The sequence below is a fragment of the Hemiscyllium ocellatum genome, chromosome 4 (assembly GCF_020745735.1).
Source record: "Hemiscyllium ocellatum isolate sHemOce1 chromosome 4, sHemOce1.pat.X.cur, whole genome shotgun sequence".
Classification (NCBI taxonomy): Eukaryota; Metazoa; Chordata; class Chondrichthyes; order Orectolobiformes; family Hemiscylliidae; genus Hemiscyllium; species Hemiscyllium ocellatum.
The window spans coordinates 55,949,477-55,974,527 of NC_083404.1; the positions used below are offsets into that span (position 1 = coordinate 55,949,477).

Consider the following 25,051-nt stretch of genomic DNA (forward strand, 5'->3'; position numbering starts at 1 on the left):
TCTATTGTTCACTTTTCAGAGTGAATAAATGCCATGGGGATACAGTTTCCTTTCTCTCTTACAATCTTTCACTATACATCATCTCTGATGGAATGCTCAAGGGCCCTACACCCAGAACTGTTCCACATTGAAATGTTTAATAGTGAAGTATAACCTCACTACTCTGGACAGACATATTCTTAAACTTAGTAATTTTGACAGGAAACCTCCTCAACTGAGTATGATTAAGAACAGTTTACTCACCACCACTACATATCAACAGTACATATCTATTAGATCTTAGTACACTCTACTTGAATATTTGTGTGAAACATAATAGGGACCAGATATAGCAAAGTCATGTGAAATCCACTGACAATTTTTAATTAAGTGTAAAATGGAGTAGGTAGGCAGAAGGCTGGAAGACCACAGCAAGCGAGGCAGCATCAGGTGCTCCCCAAGCTGACATTTCGGGTGTAACCATTCTTCAGGATCTGTGTTTTTTTTTTGACCTTATAAGAGTGTAAGATGGAGGGCAGCACAGTTGGAATGAGAAAAAGTGTACAGGAACCTCAGAATATAGGAAAATATAACTTCAGAATTTAGGAATGGTTGAAGAAACTGGGGGTGAACTTTACCAGAAATTACTTCATTAACTATGCACCATGTTTCAATGACATCCCACACATCCTCCCTCCTGCTAGAGGTGGAGGAACCTACCATGGCCAGGACTTCTTGGATTTTTAAAGTCTGGGTACGCAGCTGTCAAAAGCTGCAGCCACACAGATGCCAGCCATATGTTACACTTCATTGTGCACGTAGCAGGAAGAAAACCAAATAAAAATGCTATTCAGCTGATACATCACTACAAATATTAGTGCACATTCGTAAATGTATTGCAACCATCCTTGTAAGACAACCAGTCCTGGAAGCAAAGCAAGAACATGAGAATCTTCATTAGACTATTAACTGAGGAACTCAGATGATGTTCTGTAGAACCAGGTTTGAATCATGCCACAGTATGTGGTGGAATTTGAATTCAAAATATATCTGTGATTAAAAGTTCACTAATGACAATGAAACCACTGCAAGTTTTCAAAAAAGAATGTAGACCCACAGCAATGTGGTTCACTTTCAACTGCTGTATGGCCTAGCAAGCCACACAGTCATTATAAGTCTCAAAGAACTGGGCATCAACCTTGGCATTGGAAACAAAAATGTATAAACAACCTACTGACCCTACAAAGCCTTCCTTACTAACATCTGGGGTTCAGTGCCAAAGTTAGGAGAACTGTCCACAGACTAGTTAACCAACAGTCTGACATACACTCACAGAATCATAGTTAACAGACAATGTCTCAGACATGACCATCACTATCCTAGGATATATCCCACCGGCAGGACTGGCCTGGCAGAAATGGTGGCGCAGTGGTATATTTTTGGGAGGAAGTTGCTTTGGGACTCCTCAAAATCTCATGGCATCAAACATGGAAAAGGAAATCTCCATATTATTAACATGCACCATCCTCTATCAGCTGACGACTCTGTACTCCACCATGTTGAAGAACACTTGGAGAAAAACAGAGGGTAGCAAAGGCGCAGATGTACTGTTGGTGGGAGATTTCAAAGCCCACCACCAAGAATGGCTCAAGAGCAGCACTACTAATTGAACTGGTCGGATCCTAAAAGACATTGCAGCTAGACTGGTTCTGTGGCTGGTGGTGAAGGAACCAAAAAAAGGGAAAAGCATACCTGACCTCACCAAGCTGCCTGTCACAGATACATGACAGTATCAATAAGAATGATGGCTGCACAGTCCTTGTGGAGATGAAGTCCCTCCTTCAAACTCACAACACATTGCATCATGTTGTGGGTACTATCACATGCTAAATGGGACAAACTTTGGATGGATCTAGCAACTTAAGAGTGTGTATCATGAGCAGAAGTGGAATCATACTCCAATACAATTAACAAACCCATACCCAGCATAACCCCTACTCAGCATGCCGGTTCAGCTGGCAGTTTGGATGGCAAATGCAATGTCAGCATTCTTTTCAAGAGGGTTAAAATATAACAGGGCAGCAAGGTGGCTCAGTGGTTCGCACTGCTGCCTCACAACACCAGGGAACAGAGTTTGATTCCAGCCTTGGGTGACTGTCTGTGTGGAGGTTGCACATTCTTCCCATGTCTGCGTGGGTTTCCTGTGGGTACTCTGGTTTCCTCACACTGTTCAAGCAGGTGGATGTTAGGTGAATTGGCCAAGCTAAATTGCCCATAATGTTCAGGGTTATGTAGGTTAGGTGCATTAGTCAGGTGAAATTAGGGTAACGAATCGGACTAGGATACTCTTCGGAGGGGCAGTGTGGACTTGTTGGGCCAAAGGGCCCGTTTCCACACTGCAGGAATTCTAATTCTAATTCTAATAAGAGCAGGCATGTAATACTGAGACTGTTTAATGCTCATGTTTTGGAATATTGAGAGCAGTTTTGATTTGATTTATCGCAGTCACATGTACCTAAGTGCGGTGAAAAGCTTTCTTTGCAAGTAGTGCAGACAGATCAGAGTAAGCAAGTACACATGGCTCATAGAGTACTTAGACAGAGTGAGGCGTAGAAGTTACACTGCAGAGATGCGTGAAGCAAGATCAACATTAGCAAGGTGAACATTATTTGAAGTTAGAGAGTCCATTCATCAGTCTAATAATGGCAAGGAAGAAGCTGTTTTGAACTGTTCGTTGTGTGTGTTCAGGCTTCTGTATCTTCTGCTCTCTGTAGGAGAGCATTACCAAAGTGGGAGAGGTTTTTAATGATGTTAACAGCCTTTCTGTGGCAACAAGAAGTGCAAATGGTGTCCATGTATGGCAGACTGGCTTCCATGATGGTCTGGACTGTGCATACAACCTTCTGTAGTTTCTTACAAAACAGTTGCCATACCATGCCGTTATGCATCCAGATAGTAGTCCATCTATGGTGCATCTGTAAAAGTTGGTGAGGGTCCTTACATATATGCTAGATTTCCTAAGCCACCTGAGGAAGAAGAGGCGTTGTGCTTTCTTGACTGTCGCATCTATGTGGAAAGTCCATGACAGATTGTCAGTTATCGTCTTTCCTACAAATGTGATGCTCTTAACCCTCCCAACCTTTATTTTGGCCTTGTATCTAAGGCAGGACATGCTGGCCTTGGAAGGGGTCGAGAGGATGTTTACAAGAATGATCCCATGGTTGAGGGGTGTGTCATATGAAGAGCTGTTGAGGACACAGTCTGTACTCAAGGGAGTTTAGAAGAATGAGGGAAAAATCTGACTGAAACTTACAGGTTACTAAGAGGCCTGCATAGAGTGGACATGGAGAAGATGTTTTCACTAGTGGGAGAGATGAGGACCTAACGGCACAGCTTCAGAGTGAACGGATGACCCTTTAGAACTGAGAAGAAGAGGAATTTTTTCAGCCAGAGAGTGGTGTATCTGTGGAACTCATTGCTGCAGAAGGTTGTAGAGGTCAAGTCACTGAGTATCTTAAAGACAAAAAAAGATAGGTTCTTGATTAGTAAGGGGATCAAAAGTAATTGAAAGAAGAATGGTGTTGAGAAACATATTAGCCATGACCAAATAGCAGAACAGATGCGAGGGGCAGAATTGCCTAATTTTGCTCCAGTATCTTCTGGTCTAATGCCAGGTGTAGCATCAGGCATATCTAAAAATGATGTGCTAACCTAGTAAAGCTACAAACAGGACTACTTGTGTTCCAAACAGTTTAAAGCAGCAAGTGGTAGACAGAGCTAAGCGAGCCCATAACTAATGGATCAGACCTAAGCTCTGCAATTGTGCCATATCCAGTCAGTGGATGGTGGTGGATGATCAAACAACTCACTGGAGGAGACGGCTCCACAAATAGCCCTATTCGCAATGATAGGAGAGCCCAGCACATCAGTGCAAAAGATAAAGCTGAAGTATTCACAAGAATCTTCAGCCACCAGTGATGAGAGAGTCATCAAAGGCCTCCTCCAGTGGTCCCTCAGTATACAGTCTTCAGCTAATTCAATTCACTTCACATCGATATCAAGAAACGGTTGGAGGCACTGGATACTGAAAAGGCGATGGACCCTGACAACATTCCAGCAACAGGACTGAAGACTGGTGTCCCAGAACTTGCTATTCATCTAGACAAGCTGTTCCACTACGGCTACAACATGGCATCTATTTAAGAATGTAGAAAATTGCCCAGGTATGTCCTATACACAAAAAGTACGACAAATCCAATCACCAATTACTATTCCGTGATCTATTCTGATTCATCAGTCAAATGAAGGATGAAGGAAGAGATCATCAGTGGTGTTGTCAAGAAGCAGCTGTTCAGAAACAAATTGCTCAAGGATGCCCAGTTTGGGTTTCACCAGGGCCTCTCACCTCCTGACCTCATTACATACTTGGTTCAAGAGAGCTGAATTCCAGAGGTGAGGTCAGAGTGTCAGCTCCTGACTGAGTGTAGCAACAAGGAGCTCTAGCAAAACTGGATCTAATGAGATTTGAGGGAAAACTCTTCATTAGCTGCAGTCATTCCTGGCACACAGGATGATGGCTGCAGTTCTTGAAGGTCAGTCAACTCAACTCCAGGAACATCCTTGCAGAGTTCCTCAGGGTAGTGTTCTAGGTCCAACCATTTTCAACTGTTTCATCAATGATCTTCCCTCCATCATAAAATTAGAATTGGGATGCTCAGCAATGATTGCACAACGCTCAGCACCATTCACGATTCCTCAGATACTGCTGCAGTCCATGTCAAAATGCAGCAAAACCTGGGCAATATCCAGGCTTCAGCTGACAAATTGCAAGTAACATTCGTAATATATAAATGCTGGGTAATGATCATCTTCAATAAGAAACATTCTACCCACACTTGATATTCAATGACATTACTATCATTGAATCCTCCACTATCAACATTTTTGTGGTTACCACTGACCAGAAATCCAACAGGACTTCCCATAAAAATACAGTACCTTAAGTGCAGACCAGAGGCTCAAACATTGTGGCAAGTGACTCACCTCCTGCCTTCCCAAGCCTGTCCACCATCTACAAAAAACAAGTCACAAGTGTGGTGAAATATTCCCCACTTGCTTGGATAGATGAAATGCCAACAACACCCAAGAAACATGACACTATGCAGGGCAAAGCAGCCCCCTTGATGAGCACCACATTCACAAACATCTAATCCCTCCACCATTGACGCTCAGCAACAGGAGTGTGTATTATCTTCCAAGATGCACTGCAGAATTCGCCCAAAATCTTGAGACAACACTTTCCAATCGTGACTACATCCGTTTAGAAGGGCAAGGGCAACAGGTTCATGGGAATACCACCAGCTGCAAGCTCCCCTCCAAACCATTTACCATCCACACTTGTAAATATTTTGCTTTTCTTTCACTGTTATTGAGTCAAAATTCTGGAATTCCCTCAGCCAACAGCTTTGTGGGTTTACCTACAGTACATGGACTGCAGCAATTCAATAAGGCAGCTCACCACCATTTTCTCAAGGGCAGCTAGGCACAGCAATAAATGCTAACCCAGCCAGCAACACAAGTGTCCCTCAAATAAATTTTAAAAAAGGTGCAGACTTCTAAGATGTGGCATCAATAATCACAGATGACTTGTATCTTGATGGAATGAATGCATTTCTGTTCATGAAGTCAGCCATATTACGACATGGTGCTCCCAATGTGACAAACATACCGTTTCATAAATTCATACAAAGAGTCAGAGATATACAGCATGGAAACAGACCCTTCGGTCCATGCCGACCAGATATCCCAACCAAATCTAGTCCCACCTGCCAGCACCCGGCCCATATCCCTCCAAACCCATCCTTTTCATATACCCATCCAAATGCCTTTTAAATGTTGCAATTGTACCAGCCTCCACCACAAGCTCTGGCAGCTCATTCCATACACATACCATCCTCAGTGTGAAAAGGTGGCCCTGTAGGTCTCTTTTATATCTTTCCCCTCTCACCCTAAACCTATGCCCTCTAGTTCTGGACTCCCCGACCCCATGGAAAAAACTTTGTCTATTTAACCTATCCATGCCCCTTATGATTTTGTAAACCTCTATTAGGTCATCCCTCAGCCTCCGACGCTCCAGGGAAAACAGCCCCAGCCTGTTCAGCCTCTCCCTGCTATACTAATACCTACACTAGTCCCATTTTTCCACAGTAGGCCAAAGCCTTGAATGTTGTGACTCAAGTTACTCAAATACCCTCCCACATTCCCACCATCCTCTGAAAACGTCTTTCCTCAAGTCTCCTCTAAACCTCCTCCTTTTCAATTTCACATTCTTTCCCTTCATTATTGTCCCACCAACTAAGGGGAATGGCTGCTTTCTATTTATCCTATCAATGATCCTCAGAATTTTATAAACCTCTATCAGATTCTCCCTCAACCATCTCTACTCCAAAGAAAACAACCTGAGCTTATCGAGCCTCTCTTCTTAGCTGAAATGCTTCATTCCAGGCAACATCACGGTGAATCTTCTTTGCACTCCTCCAGTACAACTGCATTCTTCCCATACATTAGTCCGCTTCATCAAAGTTCTATACAGCTCCAAAATGACCTCTCTGCTCTTGTAATGTATGGCACAACTGATAAATACAATGCCTTTACTTAACTACCCAATTAACCTGCCCTGCCACCTTCTGCAATCTGTGGACAAGCACCTCAAGATCCAAAGAGAATCACCTCGCAATGATCAGCGTTAATTCCATCTGCCACTGACCTGCCCATTGGTCAATCTGCTGATATCGTCCTGTAACTTAACAACTTCCTCATCACCGTCACTCACTCAGCCAAACTTTGCCATGACATCCTGCAGCTGGGAGAAGCCAGCTAGGTTGCTAAAACATGCTGCCCAACAGCAGCATTAACTCTAACTCTATAATGGGGAGACGAGATGAAGTGCTGTAACCGGGCATAAATTGCATCGGTAACAGCGTTAATAGATTTGTGGGTTGAGGACTGTGTGATCCCACACAGGTGCCTGATCAACCCTGTTGACTGTCATTAAGTTAACCTCCAGGACTGACCCTGGCTCACTCTCTTGACCAATTTCGATGATTTGGTGAGTGTGGTGGGGGTGGGAGATCCACTTTGCCCAAGTCTTGGAAGGAGCACTGTAGGCTCAGACTTGCTGAGTCGCCGCCATCTTGAATCTCCGCTCTTGACCAATTTCAACAGACATCCCTGACTGTTGACTGGCCAGACTTCCAAATGATCTCTCTGCAGCTCCTAACTGATTTATCATAATTCTTCTAAATACCACCAATTGTAACTTCCCCTCTAAGCGACACACCACCATGAGTTCGCACAATATTACTGTTATTTCACTTCTGGGTCAAAAATCCTAGAACTCCTTGCCTAATAGCATTCTGGCTATACAGATATCACAAGGACCACAGCAATTCAAGAAGGCAGCTCACCACTCTCTTCTCAAAGGTAATAGGTATGGGCCAAGCTGCCCGCATCCCGTGAACAAATATAAATAAAAGTCACAAAGTTGGTATACTATATGCACTGCCAAAGCTTGCAAATAAAACTAATATGATCAAGATGAGTTAAAAGAAGATATTGGCTATTAATAGTAAACACTTGCATTTGCCATTGGGTGATTGCTTACCTATTCTGTACAAGAAAGTCAACCAGGTGGAGAGAGGTTCGGTCAGCAGTTCGAACAGCTAGGTGAAGGACTGTTTCCCCAGGCTCCTGCTTGTTAAATAAACAACCGAATTAACTGCACATACAAAAATTATGACAATTTATCACATAACCAAAAATTATGACTTCTGATACTGCCAATATATATAACACATGTTAGTATGATGACACTGCTTGACAATGACTGAGAAAGCAAAACTGTATTTTTATCTATATTTCTGGGGTACTTCACCTATGTTTTTACTATCAACCTATTTCAAAAGCTGGACTGAATAACCGAGATGTTACCAGGTCAGAGGTACCTACAAGGATCATGTCTGGAAACAAAGAGGACACAGAAAACAAGAAATAATACGTGGACTTCAGATTCAGTTCATAAAGGATCAGGATATAAGGGACCAGGTGAAAGCCAAAAAGGGTTGTAATGCTCCAAAGAAGGGCAAAGCAAGCAATGAACAAGTGAAACATAATTATGGTGGGGAAGAGGAGTGGAGAGGCAATTTTCTATTTTATTAGTTCCTGAACAACAAGTACTTCACTTACTTCCTGAAACTCTCAAAAATGGTAACAATACTTGCTGCAATTTAACCACAACATAGGCTTAAGTTACATTAGTCTGGGACTTGCAGGGATAAATGTACTTGTCAAGTCTCCAGACAGGCAAACTGAAATTGCTGGAAAAATGATCAACGACTCAATAAAGAGGCCTCAACCAGTAAAGTTTATAACAAGGCTAACTCAGATTTAGAAGTCAATGAGATGGGTAAATTTGATCATGCTGCTTCAAAAGTATTATTATGTCGTTCTGACAATGTGAAATTTATCTGTGGTATGACAATTAAAGAATAAGATGTCAGCAAGAGGGTGGTGAATCTGTGGAACTCGTTGCTGCAGAAGTCTAGGGAGCTGAAAATGTGTTGCTGGAAAAGTGCAGCAGGTCAGGCAGCATCCAAGGAACAGGAGAATCAACGTTTCGGGCATAAGCCCTTCTTCAGGAAGTCAAGGGAGGCCAAGTCATTGAGAGGCTTTCACACTGTGTGTGTCATGGAAGTGGAGTCAATTGAGGCTTTCAAAAGAGAGAAATTAATTAAAATTGAAAATTTACTGAATTCTGGGGAAAAGGATGGGAGTAGCACTAGGTAAACTTTCTCCCACTTTATTAGAGAAATATACCCAAGTATAGTATGCCTGTCAGCCTCCCAGCATTATTATATAATTGTGCCTGTCCTTCATAGGCCAGCACAGATACAATAGGAATAACAGCCTCCTCTGTACTATAAACATTTAGGATTCATAGAGCTAATTCTGAGAAACATCATTAAGCATCTGTAGTAACAATGGCTAAAAATAATAAATATTCATATGTATACAGTGAAAACCATATCATGGACACCTATGGGACTGGTATCATTTATCCATTTTGCAGGTGTCCTTTGTTATGACCAGTACCTAGTTAGCTGCATCAATGAAGAAAAAAAAAAATCAGTCTTCATTTGCCCCAGAGTTTAGCTCTATTAATTTTATATTAGTGGTGTGGATCAATGTAACTGTGTTAAATGGAGTGAGTTTGCCATGAGGCACATTGTGTCATAGCTTGCTGGAGCATTTTTGTCAGTCATAATTGGGTCAGTAAACTAGTAATGACATGACTTAATGGCTAAGATATGTCTCTCAGTCAAGATCAACAAAAGGACCATAAAGATGATGAGCATCACCTTAGCAACGTGGACATTTTTTTAATAAAAAAAGGTCTGCCATTCTTGGCAGTTTCTTCTTGCCATCTTTGCCATTCAGGGCACACAGTTAGTGAGAGAGAGCGATTACACACAGTTAACACACTAACATTCCCCTCCGCTACAAAGCCAAACTAATTCTGTATGTCGTATTTCAGAACTTGCATTTCTCCTTTTCCCTCTCAATGCCTCTGCTTAACTTGACCATTTGACCCACATCACACTTCCTCAATCCTCTTACACTAAACTGTTGGTCACCCAACTTCCCCAAACTGATATTGTAAATAGTTCTCTCTCTTCAGCTGTTGTCCCTCTTTCCCTGACATCTGTTATTACCATATTCCTCAACAGAAAAATCCATGAAACCTCCATCCTTGCAAACAGCAATTCCATCTCCAACATCCCTTTTCTCTTGAGTCTCAAATGCTTTCACACCTTTCATAGAACTCCATGTTTAAATCTCTCCTATCAGGTTTCCTCCCATGCCCAAATACCAAAATAACTATAATCCAAGTCAAAAATAACATATTATGTCACAAAGATAAACTTCTCTTGTCACCCTTCATAACCTGTATGCAGCCTTTGACATGGTCTGGTTTGAGAACCATTAACAGTTAATTGCTTCCGCTGCATCTCTATGCCAAAGGTTTTAGTCATGTTTCTCATCTATCGTTATTTGTATATGTGCAATTGTAAACCATATTAGTTTTACGACCAGCCATATGGCCGGCGGAGTCTTCCTAGACTTGCAATTTCCTACATATTTGCTTACTGGGATATACCATTTGCTTTTACCTTCACAAACAAAACACTCTGGGGTAATGATAGATTTTAGATTGAAATGACAATCCAGGTGAAACGTCAAACTTTAAAAATGTTAAGTTTATCCATCAAAATCATATCATTTGTATGTCATATTTTCACATCATATACAGAACTGTAAAGTATAATCTTAGGCAGTTAAAATACTTATTAGTTCTCACCTGTCCAAGATCTGATAGTGACTCCATTAGTTCAACTCCCTCTGCATAGACTTGAATTAGTGCAAGTAAGTCCCTGGACTTCACAGAATCCAATAACTGATTCATTTTAGCTAAGGAAGAGGTGCACAACCTTTTGGCAAATTTATGATCTACATATTTTGCATGTATGTATTCTTTACGTGCAGTCCTGTTAAAAAGACAACAAACTATGCTGTTGCAAAACATATCGTAGTTATCTGGCAAATAAAGATACAAAGGAGAAGTAGAATATCTAATTATATATATAATATATAATTTATATATTTGGTGGCATTACCTGAATATAGTCATGCTTATTAATTAATCTATTAACCTTTTTAATTATATGTCACTTTTTATAAATTGCCGCTAAATATTGTAAATATTTTACAATGTTGCGACAATTTGTATTAACTAATGTGAATTAAAGTAGAGGTCTTACTCGATTGCAAGTTAGTAAAACAAATTAGATTTTTGAAAATTCATAGTCAAGTCAATGAGCTAGGATGCTACTGCGTGAACATTTTGTGTTCTTTTTCTGTTTCCAATTGCTTTGATGGAGAATGTTAGCATTAAAGAAAAAACACATTCCTACATTGATGGTTTTCCCATGACATTCTTTTGCTTTGCTACTTCATTAAAACAGTTAGCCAATTTAAAAACAAAACTCCTGCCTCAGAAGTAGAGCAGAGGAAAGCTTAATTTACTGTGACCAATAAAATATTAAAACTTAATGCCAGTTGTAAAGTTTTCTTTCTTCCCATCCAAAAGAATGTCAATGCTGGCAAATTTGAAGGAGCTTTTGTCATTCAAAGTAACTGCTAAAACTTTGTTAAACCTTAAATTCTTTTAAGTGCAACTCAACATTGCAAAGCTTGCAAAGATAAGCATGTTCTCATTTTAAACTAAACTTGAAGCATCAGTATACCTGACATTCAGATATGACAAAATTGTGATTAATAGGATGTGCCAGATGTGAGATTTTTAGATCTCTTCTTACCCCTTAGAGCAGGCAGACGGGACCATTCTTTCATCACTTAGGCTTAGATTGAAATCCAGGTAGCAGAGGTGGCACAGTAGTATCTAATAAGGCCACCAATTTTTATGCTGGGTACAATGCAAGTCAATTAACCATAAAGCTGCTTCTATAAAGTGCACTGCTAAAAGTAAGTTTAACTCTTCAAATGCAACGCCCAAAGCTAGGCAAAGGATGTTTAATCAGGATCATGAGAGAAGAGAATACTCAGGAAGAGGAGGTACCTAAAGCAAGGAAGCAAATGAGGTTAAAACACATCTTTTCATGCTCATTTTGTGTAGTTCTATTGATGTATATCGTATTGAATATAATTTCTGTCAAATTTAAATTTTTTTTCCTACATTTTGCTTCTCTTATTCTTGCTCGTCTTCTGTTTTGTTTGTTTCTTCTCTTGGCCAAGAATTGATGGATGGCATGGTGTAGTAGAGGTGGGAAGTATTTCCTACACACTGATGAAGGGCTTATGCTCGAAACGTCGAATTCTCTATTCCTGAGATGCTGCCTGGCCTGCTGTGCTTTGACCAGCAACACATTTTCAGCTGTGATCTCCAGCATCTGCAGACCTCATTTTTTACTCGAATAGTTTTATGAAAGCCAGTTTCCCAGTACTAAGTTGAGAGACCAATATTTGATTTTTAAATTGCTATAGAGAAACTACTAGAACTGCTTTATAAGTAAAACTAGTGACAAGGAAGAAAATGCACAAAACTATGATCAAAATAACATATGTTTGAAAGCGAAGAGAGACAAGTAGACACTGGATTCCACAAGCTGAGTGGATATGTCCACAGTCTTTGAATAATCCTTTCTGAAGGATTTTACCAGTACTCTAGATTTGGTCAGGAGGCAGCAAAGTCTAGTTCTGAGGAAGGGTCATTAGACTCGAAACATTAACTCTGCTTTCTCTCTACAGATGTTATCAGATCTGCTGAGTTCTGCAATTTCTCTCCTTCTAATTTTATTTTGCCAGCAAGCTTGGAAATATTACATTTGATTCCCTCATCCAAATTTCTGATGTATACTGTGAATAGCTGGGACACAAGGAGTGATTCTTTCTGTACCCCAGCGGTCATCACCTTCCATTCTGAAAAAGACCTATTTACTCCAATTTCTGTTTCTAGTCTTCTAACCAATGCTCAATCCATGCTTGTATTTTAACACCCTATTCCTGTAATTTAGTTTTCCATGTTAGCTTATGTGGGAATTTATCAGAAATGTTCTGAAAGTCTAAATACACAGATCCACTGGTTCTACATTTTTTACTCTACTAGTTACTTTCTCAATAAACTCTAGTCAGTTTGTCAAAGGTTTCCCTTTCAGCTTTTATAATCCCACTGATATTTTCTAAGTCCCCTTTCATCCTTTATAACAGACACCAGCATTTTCTACATGAATTATGTTGGGCTAACTGGTCTGCAATTTCCTGCTTTCTCTTTCTTTCCTTCTTTAAAATAGTGGCATATACATTTGCCATCTTCCAATTTACCGAGATTGTTCCACACTCTACAGAATTTTGGAAGATGATAACCTACCCATTGAGTATTTGCACAGTCACCACCTTTAGCATCAGAGAATGTAGATTATCAGGCCTTGGGGATTTTTCTGCCATTAGTCCTACTAATTTTTTCAGAAATACGTTTTTACTTAAACTAATCTCCTTCACTTTCCCCTTCTCAATGGACTCTTTGCTTTCTAGAATTTCTATTTGTATCTTCATCCATGTGACTTTTTCCTTGTTCTCCATTATCGATTCTCCCCTTTCAGAATGTAATAAGTCTACATTTGCTTTCAATAACATACATATTTATGCAAACTTGTACTGTCCACTTTTATATTCCTAGCAAGTTTATTTTCATACTATATTTTCACTCTTAATCAATCTCCTGTTCATCCATGTATGAACTACTGTGTGTGAAAAACTTGCCCCTCAAGTCCTTTTTAGAGCTTTCTCCTCTCAGCTTAAAAGTATGCCCCCTAGTTTTGAGCTCCCCAGCCCGAGGAAAAGGACTATGGTTATACACTTAATTTATGTCCCTCTTGATTTTATAACCCGCTATAAAGGTCACTCCTCAACCTCCGAAGCTGCAGTGAAAAGACGTCCTGGCTCATCCAGTCTCTCCTTATAACTCAACCTTCCAGTCCTGGCAACATCTTTACAAATCTTTTCTGCATCCTCTCCAATTTAACAATACTCTTCCTATTGTAGGGCAACCAGAACTATACAAAATACTCCAAAAGGACTCACCAATCCCCAGTACAACCGCAACATGACGTTCCAACTCCTAAACCTAATGGTCTGAGCAATGAAAAGGTCAAACCATAGTAAATATGTGCAAGGGGCCTTACCTTACACCTTGTATTTGAAATATTACTTAATTTAAAGACCAAAGCAGCTTCTTAACAATTAGTCAATTCACAACTTTCCTGCGATATCAATTTTGGATTTCTTTTCATACTCAGCCAAGCAGCTGGATATGGTCTGATTTGACTTTGCTATGTCGTTGCTCTAGCTGACTACGGTAAGGTATCTTATTTCAATTGGTACTTAAAGGAGAAATTGCTCTTCCTTCTCCACCTACTCAGACAATAGTATTTGTTAATGATATCAAATACTACGGAAATCATTTTGATTTGCTGGCAATTGAACTAAAACTAATTCTGGAACATGGAAAGCAGTTGAAGAGAAAAAACAAACTTAACATAAACAATGAATAAGTGTGTGTTTCGGTTCACTTTCTCTATTATTCCTAAATCACTTTTTTCAATTTTACTTACATGTCACTATGTGGAATTGGCTTTGGTGATGGTTGTGGTAGATTGGCTTCTAGAATTTCATTGAAACTGATATTTCCTACATTCTTGGCCAGCTGGAAGCAACATAATTTGTTTATTTCATTTCTTCAGAATCACACAGAATACATATCATGGCATCTGTTAATTATTGATTAAAAAATAACAAATAATATTTCATTGACAGCGTTTGGAAAGCCTTCTTTTCTTGTCACGTGCTGTGCTAGAATCTGTTGGTTTCATATAAACCAAGGATACATCAAGGCACTCAACTGTCTTTACCATGACTTCTTTTATTTAACATTCCCAAAACAAAAGCCATGGTACTTTCATAAACTGTAGCAGACAAATAAGTGTAATAGCGGAATATAGCCCGAAGTACTTACATTTTCAATATCTTGGAGAAACAAAATATTTCAGGCAATCATCGTTCACATTTATCCACCTCATAAAAATATTATTCAGGTATAGCATATTTATTATTTATTAATATATAGTTCCACTGCATCACAATCTTGAAAATCTATTCTGTTACAAGTAATTGAATTAGGAGATGATTAAGTTATAAGGATGCAGAAATTGGAATTTTATAGGAAGCAAATTTGAAATGAGTTAGTAAAGAAGAGACATTTCCAGCAGGGTTTAAATCCTTCATGTATATGTATGAAATTTGTACTGTTTCACATCTAAATTCTAAAAACACCTGCTGTAAACAACTTCGGGTTAAATTATAAATGTTTTATTCTGCATATTCAATGACTATAACTATAAAACATTATACAGCATGTTTAACTCTCAAAGTAGCTGACTGTCTCCACTGGAATTAGTCTTGCATCTTGTAAGAGATTAAAAATATGTTGAGAATTTTGTAAGATTGTTATCGATTAGCATTGTCCCAATTCATCTCTAGATATGCAAAAGATTAGGCCAATGTAAAGTAACTTCCTCTCACTTTCTTCAAATTAAAATGACATTTATGGCAGATTTTAATTATCTTGACAGATATTAAACAATATCAGTCCACTTGGTCCATCTAGTCAATAGAAGATAATACTCTACAAAACCAAAAATAATTTTAATTACATTTTTTCACCATTTCAATATCCCTTCAAGCTTCCTATTGGATAATGTTGTTAAAAATGGCAAACAGAAGTCTTAATTTAATAGTGAGAGATGTAGCATATTAAAGTCACAAGGTAATAATGATACTATAAAAACTTTAATGAGACCTCATTAGAATAATGTGTGCAGCATTTAGAACCATAAGATGGATATTGAGACAGTGTAACAGAATCATTATAATTCTCACCCTAACTACGTACCTTTCAATCTTCTCTAGTGATCTCCTTAGTAGTATTTGTAGAAAGCTTTCTAAAATTGCATGTTTATTGCATCTACAAAAACAACCCAAACTTATATAGTGCCTTTAATATAATAGAAGTGGAAGTTCTCATTAATTCATAGATTTCCATTGCTAGTAGTCTGGTGGTAAGGATAAAGTTGGCATTGTCCCAGTGGTCCATAGGGCTGCTGTCTTTCATTACAGAAATAACTGGTGCTGAGTTTAACCTGAAGGTCACCATCCCTCAGGAGAATCCCCTCAGGGAGGAGATTGAGAAGGCTGGACCTTTATGGTAACCTCAGTTGGTGTGGAAATTGAATCCATTCTGTTGGCATCACTGCAAACCAGCTATTCAGCCAATTGAGCTAACAACAAATGTGGCTCATCCAGGACCTCCCAAATCTCAACCTAACAAGCAAGTTGAAGGTTGAGTTAACAACTTTAGGGGTCTACTGAATCAAAAGTCCAGAACAGCAACAAGGTCACAGAAAATCTACCTTCAAGTCTGTTTATTATGTCTCTTGCTGGAGAGCCTTTATAATATCAGGCGAAGACGACTATTAACTCTTCCTCCATTTACAAGGCACCAAATTCCAATGCCGTATCTACTGGGATATTCCTAGCTGGAGTAAACCAAGAACTGATGTGTCAAATCGGCACAGATATTCTGAAATTGTCGCCTGTTATTTAGTGCTCTGCTATTGACTGCATTGTGCCCCCAATTCCAGAGACACAAATCACTGAATTCAGAAAGAGCTTCAACATTTCAGATCCCTGGAACTGTTAGAAACCCATATAAAGTTCCAACATGTTCAATCAGGTGTGAAAAGCTTTGGAACAATATTGTGATTAATAATGTTGATAAACAACAGAATTGGCCTTGAGAAAATCATTTCACTCACAAATGTAAAATTATGAACCAATATACTTTTTATGCTAGAATATTAGAAATAATAATTTTAATAAATAAATTTCATAGTATTTTAGCTTTTCCTTCATTCCAGGTATCATGAAAACAGCAACGACCTTCATACGGTTATTTTTTCCTACAGAACATCTTAATTATAGTAACTCACCAAGAGCTCAGAGGTTCCTAATTTATCCAGTTCTAGGGACTGTATTCTAGAAATATGCACTCCCATTTCTCTATGTATTCCAGAACATTCTATACATGTCAAAATTCCTAAATTGGTTGACAGCCAAGTAGGATCTGCATTGAAACAAAACAAAAATTATCAATGTGAGTATTCAATGCAGAAACCCAAGAAATGCTCACTGATATCCTTCTGTAAAATATTAAGAGAATTTGTGAATATTAACTCATTTCAAACTAACTACTGCCATAAATATATTTTAGCTGTTACACTAAGGAATTTTTTATGCATTCACTTTGTTAATGCTTTTTGTTTGTTCAAAGTTGGTGGCATAATTAATTGAAAAAACTCTGTGATCTGTATTCCTTCATTTAATGAAAGGGGTAAATGGGACAATTTTTGTATACATCATGACTGAAGGGTGTGGAAAGTTTGGACAAAATTTGGCATTTTGTGCCAAATTTATCCAGAGGGTAAACATGGCTGTACTAAGTTTTGGTACGTGAGCAATTTTGGTTCAGAGTTTGAGAGTTTTGGGTAAGCTGCAGACATTACAATTCAGCAGGAAGGGAGAAGTTACCTTGATGCTTTATTCAAGGAGACAGTCAGACCACTTAGGACAGGGCCCTTTGTTGAATTTGATCAGCCTTAAGAGACAAGATGGTGTGACTGCGAATAAGTCATGTATGGAGACCAAAAAGCTAAATGTGCACCAGCCATTGCAATTGTTCACAGATTCCGTGATTTTCCAGCCTGTACAGATGTAAATGGTGGCTGCAGTGTGGATGAATGAACCATCCATGACACATGGGGCATGAAGTCATTCAGGTGGAGAATGTTAACACGAATGTAGTGGTAATAGGGCAACACAGTTGGGGGAGAGATATAGTTCTCGGCAACTAAGAGCGAAAGTACAACTGGCAGTTGAGCGTGCCTGGTTCCAGTGTTCAGGACATCTACTCTTGGTTGGAGAAGAATTGCAGTCAGAGAGGGAATATCCAGTGGTCATGGCCCATGTAGGTACTAACACCATTGGTAGAACTAGGAGCAGCTAGGAATTTTTAAAAAAAGAACTTCAAAGGTCAAAATCTCTAAATAGGCATTGGATAAATAAAATTGGAGAAATGAATATCCAGCTCAAAGACTGGTATGGGAAAAATAGGTTTTGTTTCCTGAGGAGCTGGGGAAAGTACTGGGGAAAGTAGAAGCTGTCCTATTCCCGACTCAGGCGACTGACTGTGTGGAGTTTGCACATTCTCCCCGTGTCTGCGTGGGTTTCCTCCGGGTGCTCCGGTTTCCTCCCACAGTCCAAAGATGTGCGGGTCATGTGAATTGGCCAAGCTAAAATTGCCCGTAGTGTTAGGTAAGAGGTAAATGTAGGGGTATGGGTGGGTTGCGCTTCGGCGGGTCGGTGTGGACTTGTTGGGCCGAAGGACCTGTTTCCACACTGTAAGTCTAATCTAATCTATTGGGATGGCTTTCACTTGAACTGTACTGAGATTCATGGTATGGCAAATTGTAAAATTAGGATGGTAGAGAAGGCTTTAGTCTAAACAGAGGAGAATCAAGTGAGGGTAGACATGATAAATTTAAGGGAAACACTTATTGGAACAGATGGAGATAAATATGGATAACCTTATAGTAATGTGAGAAATACAGCTGAAAGGTGACCAAGACTAGGATCTGAATATGAAGGGTATATGACAGAAAGCTAGGAAAGGTGGCAGGTTCACTCTGTTAATTAAGAATAGCATTAGATCAATACTGAGAGATTACCTTAATTTAAAAGATCAAAGATGTAGGATCAGTTTGAGTAAAATACAAAATGATTTAAACAAATAGATTAAAATCCATCATAATCACACAAAATCTATGTGTAGAATGGGAGAAGCAAACTGGTAAACGTAGCTTGAAAAAGGAGTTCATATTGCGTCTTTGCTACAGTGATGTAGTTTGGCATGTTCTACAGCCAACTTATCTTAGGTCTGGTAATGTGCAACAATTAATCAATAACTTACTGTTGATTAATAACTTAACCAATAACTAAAGGAACCTCTAGGTGATAGTGAGGACAACACGATAAAATGTCATGTTCAGTCTTGAAAGGGAGAACTGTGAATTGATGACGAGCGGTTTTAAAACAAAATAAGGATAACTCTGGAGGATATAAAGAGCTTGCTAAGATGAATTAAGAAACTAGATTTAAAAGTAGGTCAATGCAATTATAGAGGCAGATTTTTAAAGGAGACATTTATAACATTCAAGGGAGCATTGGAGAATTATTTGGATAGAAATAGTGTGCCAATGTATGGGGAAAAGCAGAAGATTGGCACCAAATAATGATGATTATTTGAACATCCAGTGCAGGTACGATGGGCCAAATGGCCTCCATCTACACTAACATTTCTATGATTCTATGATAACTCTCAGGCAAGATCATCCCAGTAAGCAAGAAAAACTCTGAGAAGGATAATTCACTCCTGGCTAAATGAGAAAGTTAAGGATAATAGTAAATTGAAAAAAAACATTTTACAAATCTGCAAAGAATAATGGTAGGTCAGAAGACTGAACAGTAAAGAATGACTGAGAAGACAGAGGCAGAAAGCAAAATGAGAGAAAGTTAGCAAGTAATATAAAAATAGAGTGTAAATATTTAAACAAAAGAGTAACGAAAACTAACATTGGTTCTCTAATACAATGAGTATGAAGAATTAATAATGAAAATAAAGAACTGGCGAAGACTTTTGACATTTCATTTGTCTGTCACCATGGTGAATAAATTCGTAAACTTCATAAAGATAACTGGGAAGCAAGAAGCATAAGGAAGGGGATAGACTTTATGCAATTATGATCACTGGGGAAAAGATGTTAGGAGAGCGAACGGACCAAAAGAGTGACAAGTCCTCAGGGCTAGATGGCCTACATCTTAGGGCCTTTAAAGAATTGGCAGCAAAGATGTAGGTTCATTGCCTATAATTTTCCAAAATTCCTAGATACTGGAATGGTCTGTGGATTTTAAGGAATGAGGAAGGTAGAAAGCAGGAAACTATAAAGCAGTGAGTCTAACATATGGGAAGATGCTAGAATCCATTATTAAAGATGTTATAGAAGGATATCTAGAAAATGATGATGTGATCAGGAAAACACATGATTTTATGAAAGGGAAAGCTCAAAAGGCTAAATGACCAACACTTACTCCCTACTTCACATCCCACAGAGCCTTCTATACACAAGACACAGGAGTCAGCTTGATCCAACTGATAATGGATATTTATGCTTTAGGAAAGCTTAACACATTTTTCCAAGTTAACGATCATACATAGGTCTGATTTGAATGACGATATCAAGGAGCTCAAAGTTTGGCAGCAAATCTGGCGGGACATCCATTCATTCAATCTTTCAAACACTGAGGAATTAATTTCAGTACTGGCAGCAGAAATCTTGTTATGACATTCTTGGCTTCAAGGGAAACGGTGAATTGTAGGGCTTGCCCATCCCTAATGAATGAGCTGCCAGCTGCTTCATTACTAATAGCAGCACCAGGAGCAGTGGCTGCCAGCCGGGGTTTATTTGGTTCTTCAACAGGTATCACAGCTGAAAAAAAAAGGCATGTAACAATGCCATTATAGTTGGGATTGCCACTAGCAGGGAAATGTAAGGAGAGATGAAGAGGAATCAAAGAGAATGATTGGTTGGGTTTTACCAAGCCTCTCTCACCTCCTTGATCAAATGCAGAATATCTGTGAATGAGGATCCTCTCCAGAAGGCTGCAAGCAAACTCAAAAGGATTTACTTGTCTCCACGCATGTGGCAACTGCTTTTCAAATGGCTACCCTCAGAGTATAAAATGAACTACTGTGTAAAAACCTTTAATAACCAGCCCAACATTGTTTTTGAAATAAATACAAAGAGATCTAGCAACTTTTAGCACATATTTCCTCTGTCACTTTACAATAGTATTAGAATTGATTCTAGCATGTTTAGGCATTCCCAGTGTAGAGTCATGCCATAAAGTTTGCCAAACAGCTTCTCACATTGATGAATTTATACATACATCCAATCAGGGAACAAAGAGCAAAAAAAAAATTACTTCTAAATAGCAAGTAAATTTAAGATTGACTGAGACATGCATATGAAAGTAAAAGACAAAATATTCCATAAAACTTCTGAAAAATGTTAAATAATTTAGCTTAAAACATCTATTTGCTAATCATATGACTTCTTTGGATTTTTTTAAAAAAGGGATCAGTATAGTTGTTTATCAAATATCAATAATCATATAGCTGTTATAAACCCAGTTACACCTGACTGAATTAATTCCAACATTTTGTAACTGATTAACAGCAGTAGTATAATGAGGCCCTAACGTGGTAACACATTTTCCATTCAAGGACCTCAATTAATATCTGGGTGGCCTTGGCTTCTGAAGCCGAACATGCCTCTGGGAAGGTATGTTTACATGAGCATGTGTGCGTGTCATCAACAATAAATTCAGACTATTAGATATGTACACAGTTTTCAAGATTTGTAATCAGATCATTATATAGAGAGATAGGGTATAATACGGATTCTGAAATGACTTGAGCATTCCACGTCAGGGAATATGCACCAATTTGTAAATGATCTCTTAGAGTTCAATGAGATTCACTTGCTGAAAAATATTTAAAACTACACGTTTCATAATGGAAAAGACACAAGATTAAAAAAAAGTTTTGATAAATAGGAATATGCCTGCTATGGAGGCATTATACTTTGTGTACTAAAAATACTACCTTTTAGATCTGGATTTACAGTGACAAGTAGAGCAGGAAGAATATACTTTAATATCAAAATTGCCTTTTCAGAGAAAAATAAGCACAAAATACAATATTATGTTTTATATGAGGATTATCTGGAAAGAAAGCACTAGAAAACCTTCTTCTGAATGTTATGCTTTGTGCAGAACCAACACTAAACAGCCAGCTACAAACACCATTACAAAACAAGGCTTTTTGCATACCAACTCTTAACTGTTTTGGAATTGAATATAGTTTAAATCAAACCTAACTAAAAAGCTTTCTTGTGAGAGGCTTAACTTGTATCACTTTGATGAGGTACATAATTGGTGATATTCTGCATTTGATCAGAAAATTGCAAAAGTAGACAATGCTATCAGGTAAATAAAATTTCTCTGAGGAAAAATAATCAAAGACCTGGAGCTCCACAATCACAACAGACATCATTGCCAGGCATCCGCTGCACATCTTCAATGATGGCTTTGGTTAGGTCCTCTATACTGTTCTCTCCACTGCTTTGTTCTCCTCTGAATGCCATGTTTAATGCCTCCTCTTTACTGTTAGTTAATACTGATATCCATCTGTTAAAAAAAGAAACAACTTTAAAATCTTAAGGCATGACAAAACTCAAAGGGAGCACATAGTTATTCACAAAAAAGATACCTCTCAAATTAAGTAAATGGGGTTATTTTGAAGGTAGAAATATAAAAGAAATTGCTCACCTTGCTTTGCTCTCACCTATCTGGTCACCGCCATAGCTTTTTCAGCAATGGATTTTCTTTCCAAGCTGAAAGCTTGATCCCTCCTCCACTGTCTTCTAACACACAGTTCCAATGTCTCAACCCTCAGATTAAAAGAAAATTCTCATCTGTCCTGAAAGGATGAACCCCTAACTTTAAAGCAGTGCTCCCTAGTTCTGGATTGACCCACAAGACAACACATTATTTTCGCATTCAACTTGTCAAGAACATTTACAATCTTACATACTTCAATCAATTCAATCTCACTCTTCTAAACTCCAGTACAAGCAAAACCAGTATGTCCAACCTATCATTAAACATCCTCATTCCAGGTATTAGAGGCAGTTTACGAGTCTGAACTGCCTCCAATGCATTTACATTCTTAAAGAATGATAGCAAATTTCAGACAGCATGAGAGATGTAGTCTCACTAAAGCCCAGTATAAATTTAAGTTTGGTTTCAATTTCTCTCACAATAAAGGATAGCATCCCATTAGTTCTATTGATTACATGTTTTACCTTCATACTAACATTTTTGATTCATGCACCGAAACATCTAAATCTGTCTTCATCTCAGACTTCTGCATATGTACTCTGAGTAACTGCTTGCTTTTTCATTCTTCCTTCCAAAGTGAAAAACATCACATTTTCCTATATTACCCTCCATCTCCAATATTTGCCCACTCATTTAACCTATGTCTGAAACTTCGTCTCTTCTTCATAGACTTTTCTACTTAGTTTGGCGTGATCCTACAAATTTAGCTGCCACGCATTCACTTCCCTCAACAAAGTCATTACTGTGAATTCAGGACCTCGCATAATCTACTTGTGACTTCATTATTCTAGTTGTTATATCCTGCCAATCAGGCCGATTCTTTAACTTTTGCTTTTGTTTTTGTTCCTGTCTTTTGTATATTAGGATGGAGCCAGAGAATGGCAACTTTATGATTTTCACTGTACGCCTGTATTACTGTACTGGAGATAATAAATAATACTCGACAATAAAATTGATATCTAAACCTAAACAAATTTGTGTATTTTTTTGCCAGTTAGCCAACCTTCTATCCATCTAAAAAATATCCTCTACACAATGAGCATTTATTTTCTGCACTAAACTTTGGTGGAGCACCTTATCAAAAGCCTTCTGGAAATCCAAGTATATAACTTCTACGAGCTCCCCTTTGTCCTCATTGTATGCTACTCCTTCAAAGGTCTTCAAAAGAATTTGTCAAACAAGACTGCCCTTTGATAAAACCATTCTGACTTTTCCCAGTTACTCCAATTTTCTCTAAATGTGCAGCTATAATTTTTTTCAATAACTGATTCAAACACCATTTCCATGGCCGATGTCAAGCTAACCAGCTGATAGATTCTAGTGTTTTTCCTCCCTCCCTTCTTGAAGAGATTCTGTTTGCTACAATGAAACTTTACTTGAATTTAGGGAATTTTGGGAAATTAAGACCAACATATATTTTCTCAATACAAACTTCTTTCTAGACCCTAGGATGATATCCATCTGGATTAGTGGTGCTGGAAAAGCACAGCAGTTCAGACAGCATCCGAAGAGCAGTAAAATTGACGTTTCGGGCAAAAGCCCATCATCCCCTGTATTCTTGATGAATATTTTTGCCCGAAATGTCGATTTTACTGCTCCTCGGATGCTGTCTGAACTGCTGTGCTTTTCCAGCACCACTAATCCGGAATCTGGTTTCCAGCATCTGCAGTCATTGTTTTTACCTACCTGATATCCATCTGGACCTGGAGATTTGTCAGTACAAAGCTCCCTTAGTTTGCTTCTTCGTGAATGTAATTTTGGTAAATAACCATCGCCTTTCCGATTTACAACTATCACTAGAATTGTTTTTGTATTCTCTATAGTGAAGACATTTCCTTATCATTTATTATTAACTTCCCATTCTCACTCACTCAAGGACCACTCACTTACCTTACTTTTTTCCTTTTAGAATACCTATAGAAACTCTTCCTTTTTAAAAGTAAAACCATTTGAAAATTCATATTCCAATTTCATCCCCCGATTAAACTGCTGTTCTTTGACAAGTCATCTGACTTGCCAGTCAACTCTGCACAGTTGTTTGTGTGCCTTTTTCAATTAACAATGGATGATATAATTTTTATTTAAAGTTTAAGTATACTTATTCTGAAATGTCCTCTTAAAAGGTCTTCCATGGTGTCTTTAATGATCTATCCCTTAGCCTCTTGTTCCAATTTCAGCTAGTTTAGCTTTCATGCTGTCATAAGTAGCCCATATTTGGATGTGGAATGCTTCTTCCTTTCAAACTGGATGCAAAATTCAAACATACCCTGGTTGCTGATACCTAGGGGTGTTATAACTCTGAGATCATTAATTAATTTGGTCATATCACAAAACACCAAAACTAATATAATTTGCTAACTGGTTGGTTCTATGATGTGTTGTTCCAAGAAATTATCTCAAAAGCATTTCATGAACTCTTCTTTCAGGCTACTATTGCCAACCTGATTTTTGCACTTTATTTGCAGATTAAAGTCATCAGATTGTTGGCATCCCCTCATCAAAAGCACTCAACATTTCTTCTTGTGGTTACTGTTACAATACCTGTGGGTCATTTCACTTATTATTTCCCATCTTTACTCAAACTGATTCCACATCTAAGCCAACTCTCATCCTGATCTCTTGAAGCAAGATTATCTGTAACTATTGGGCAAATGCCATTCCTGATTAACAATACTACTCATCCACCTTTACCTAGCTCTTTTTTTTTTGAATGTCGCATAATCTTCAATACTTACCATACTGAAGTCATGTCTTTGAAATAGCTATCAGATTTTTTTTTACTTCAATGCTTGCTACCAATTTGCTA

General features: G+C 38.4%; 1 protein-coding gene across 5 annotated transcripts in view; it reads right to left on the reverse strand.

Annotated features, from left to right (window-relative positions):
• LOC132813685 (arf-GAP with SH3 domain, ANK repeat and PH domain-containing protein 1-like) overlaps positions 1-25,051 on the reverse strand; it is a 341,801-nt gene that overhangs the window by 62,583 nt on the left and 254,167 nt on the right. For 3 of the 5 annotated variants that reach the window (XM_060823238.1, XM_060823228.1, XM_060823239.1), the window contains 5 exons: positions 21,869-22,032; positions 16,659-16,792; positions 14,226-14,317; positions 10,397-10,583; positions 7,643-7,731 (listed from right to left, as the gene is read on the reverse strand). In XM_060823238.1, the coding sequence (XP_060679221.1) occupies positions 7,643-7,731; positions 10,397-10,583; positions 14,226-14,317; positions 16,659-16,792; positions 21,869-22,032 (666 nt within the window). The remainder of the gene's footprint in view (positions 1-7,642; positions 7,732-10,396; positions 10,584-14,225; positions 14,318-16,658; positions 16,793-21,868; positions 22,033-25,051) is intronic. The other 2 variants (XM_060823243.1, XM_060823230.1) reach the window with 1 other exon arrangement.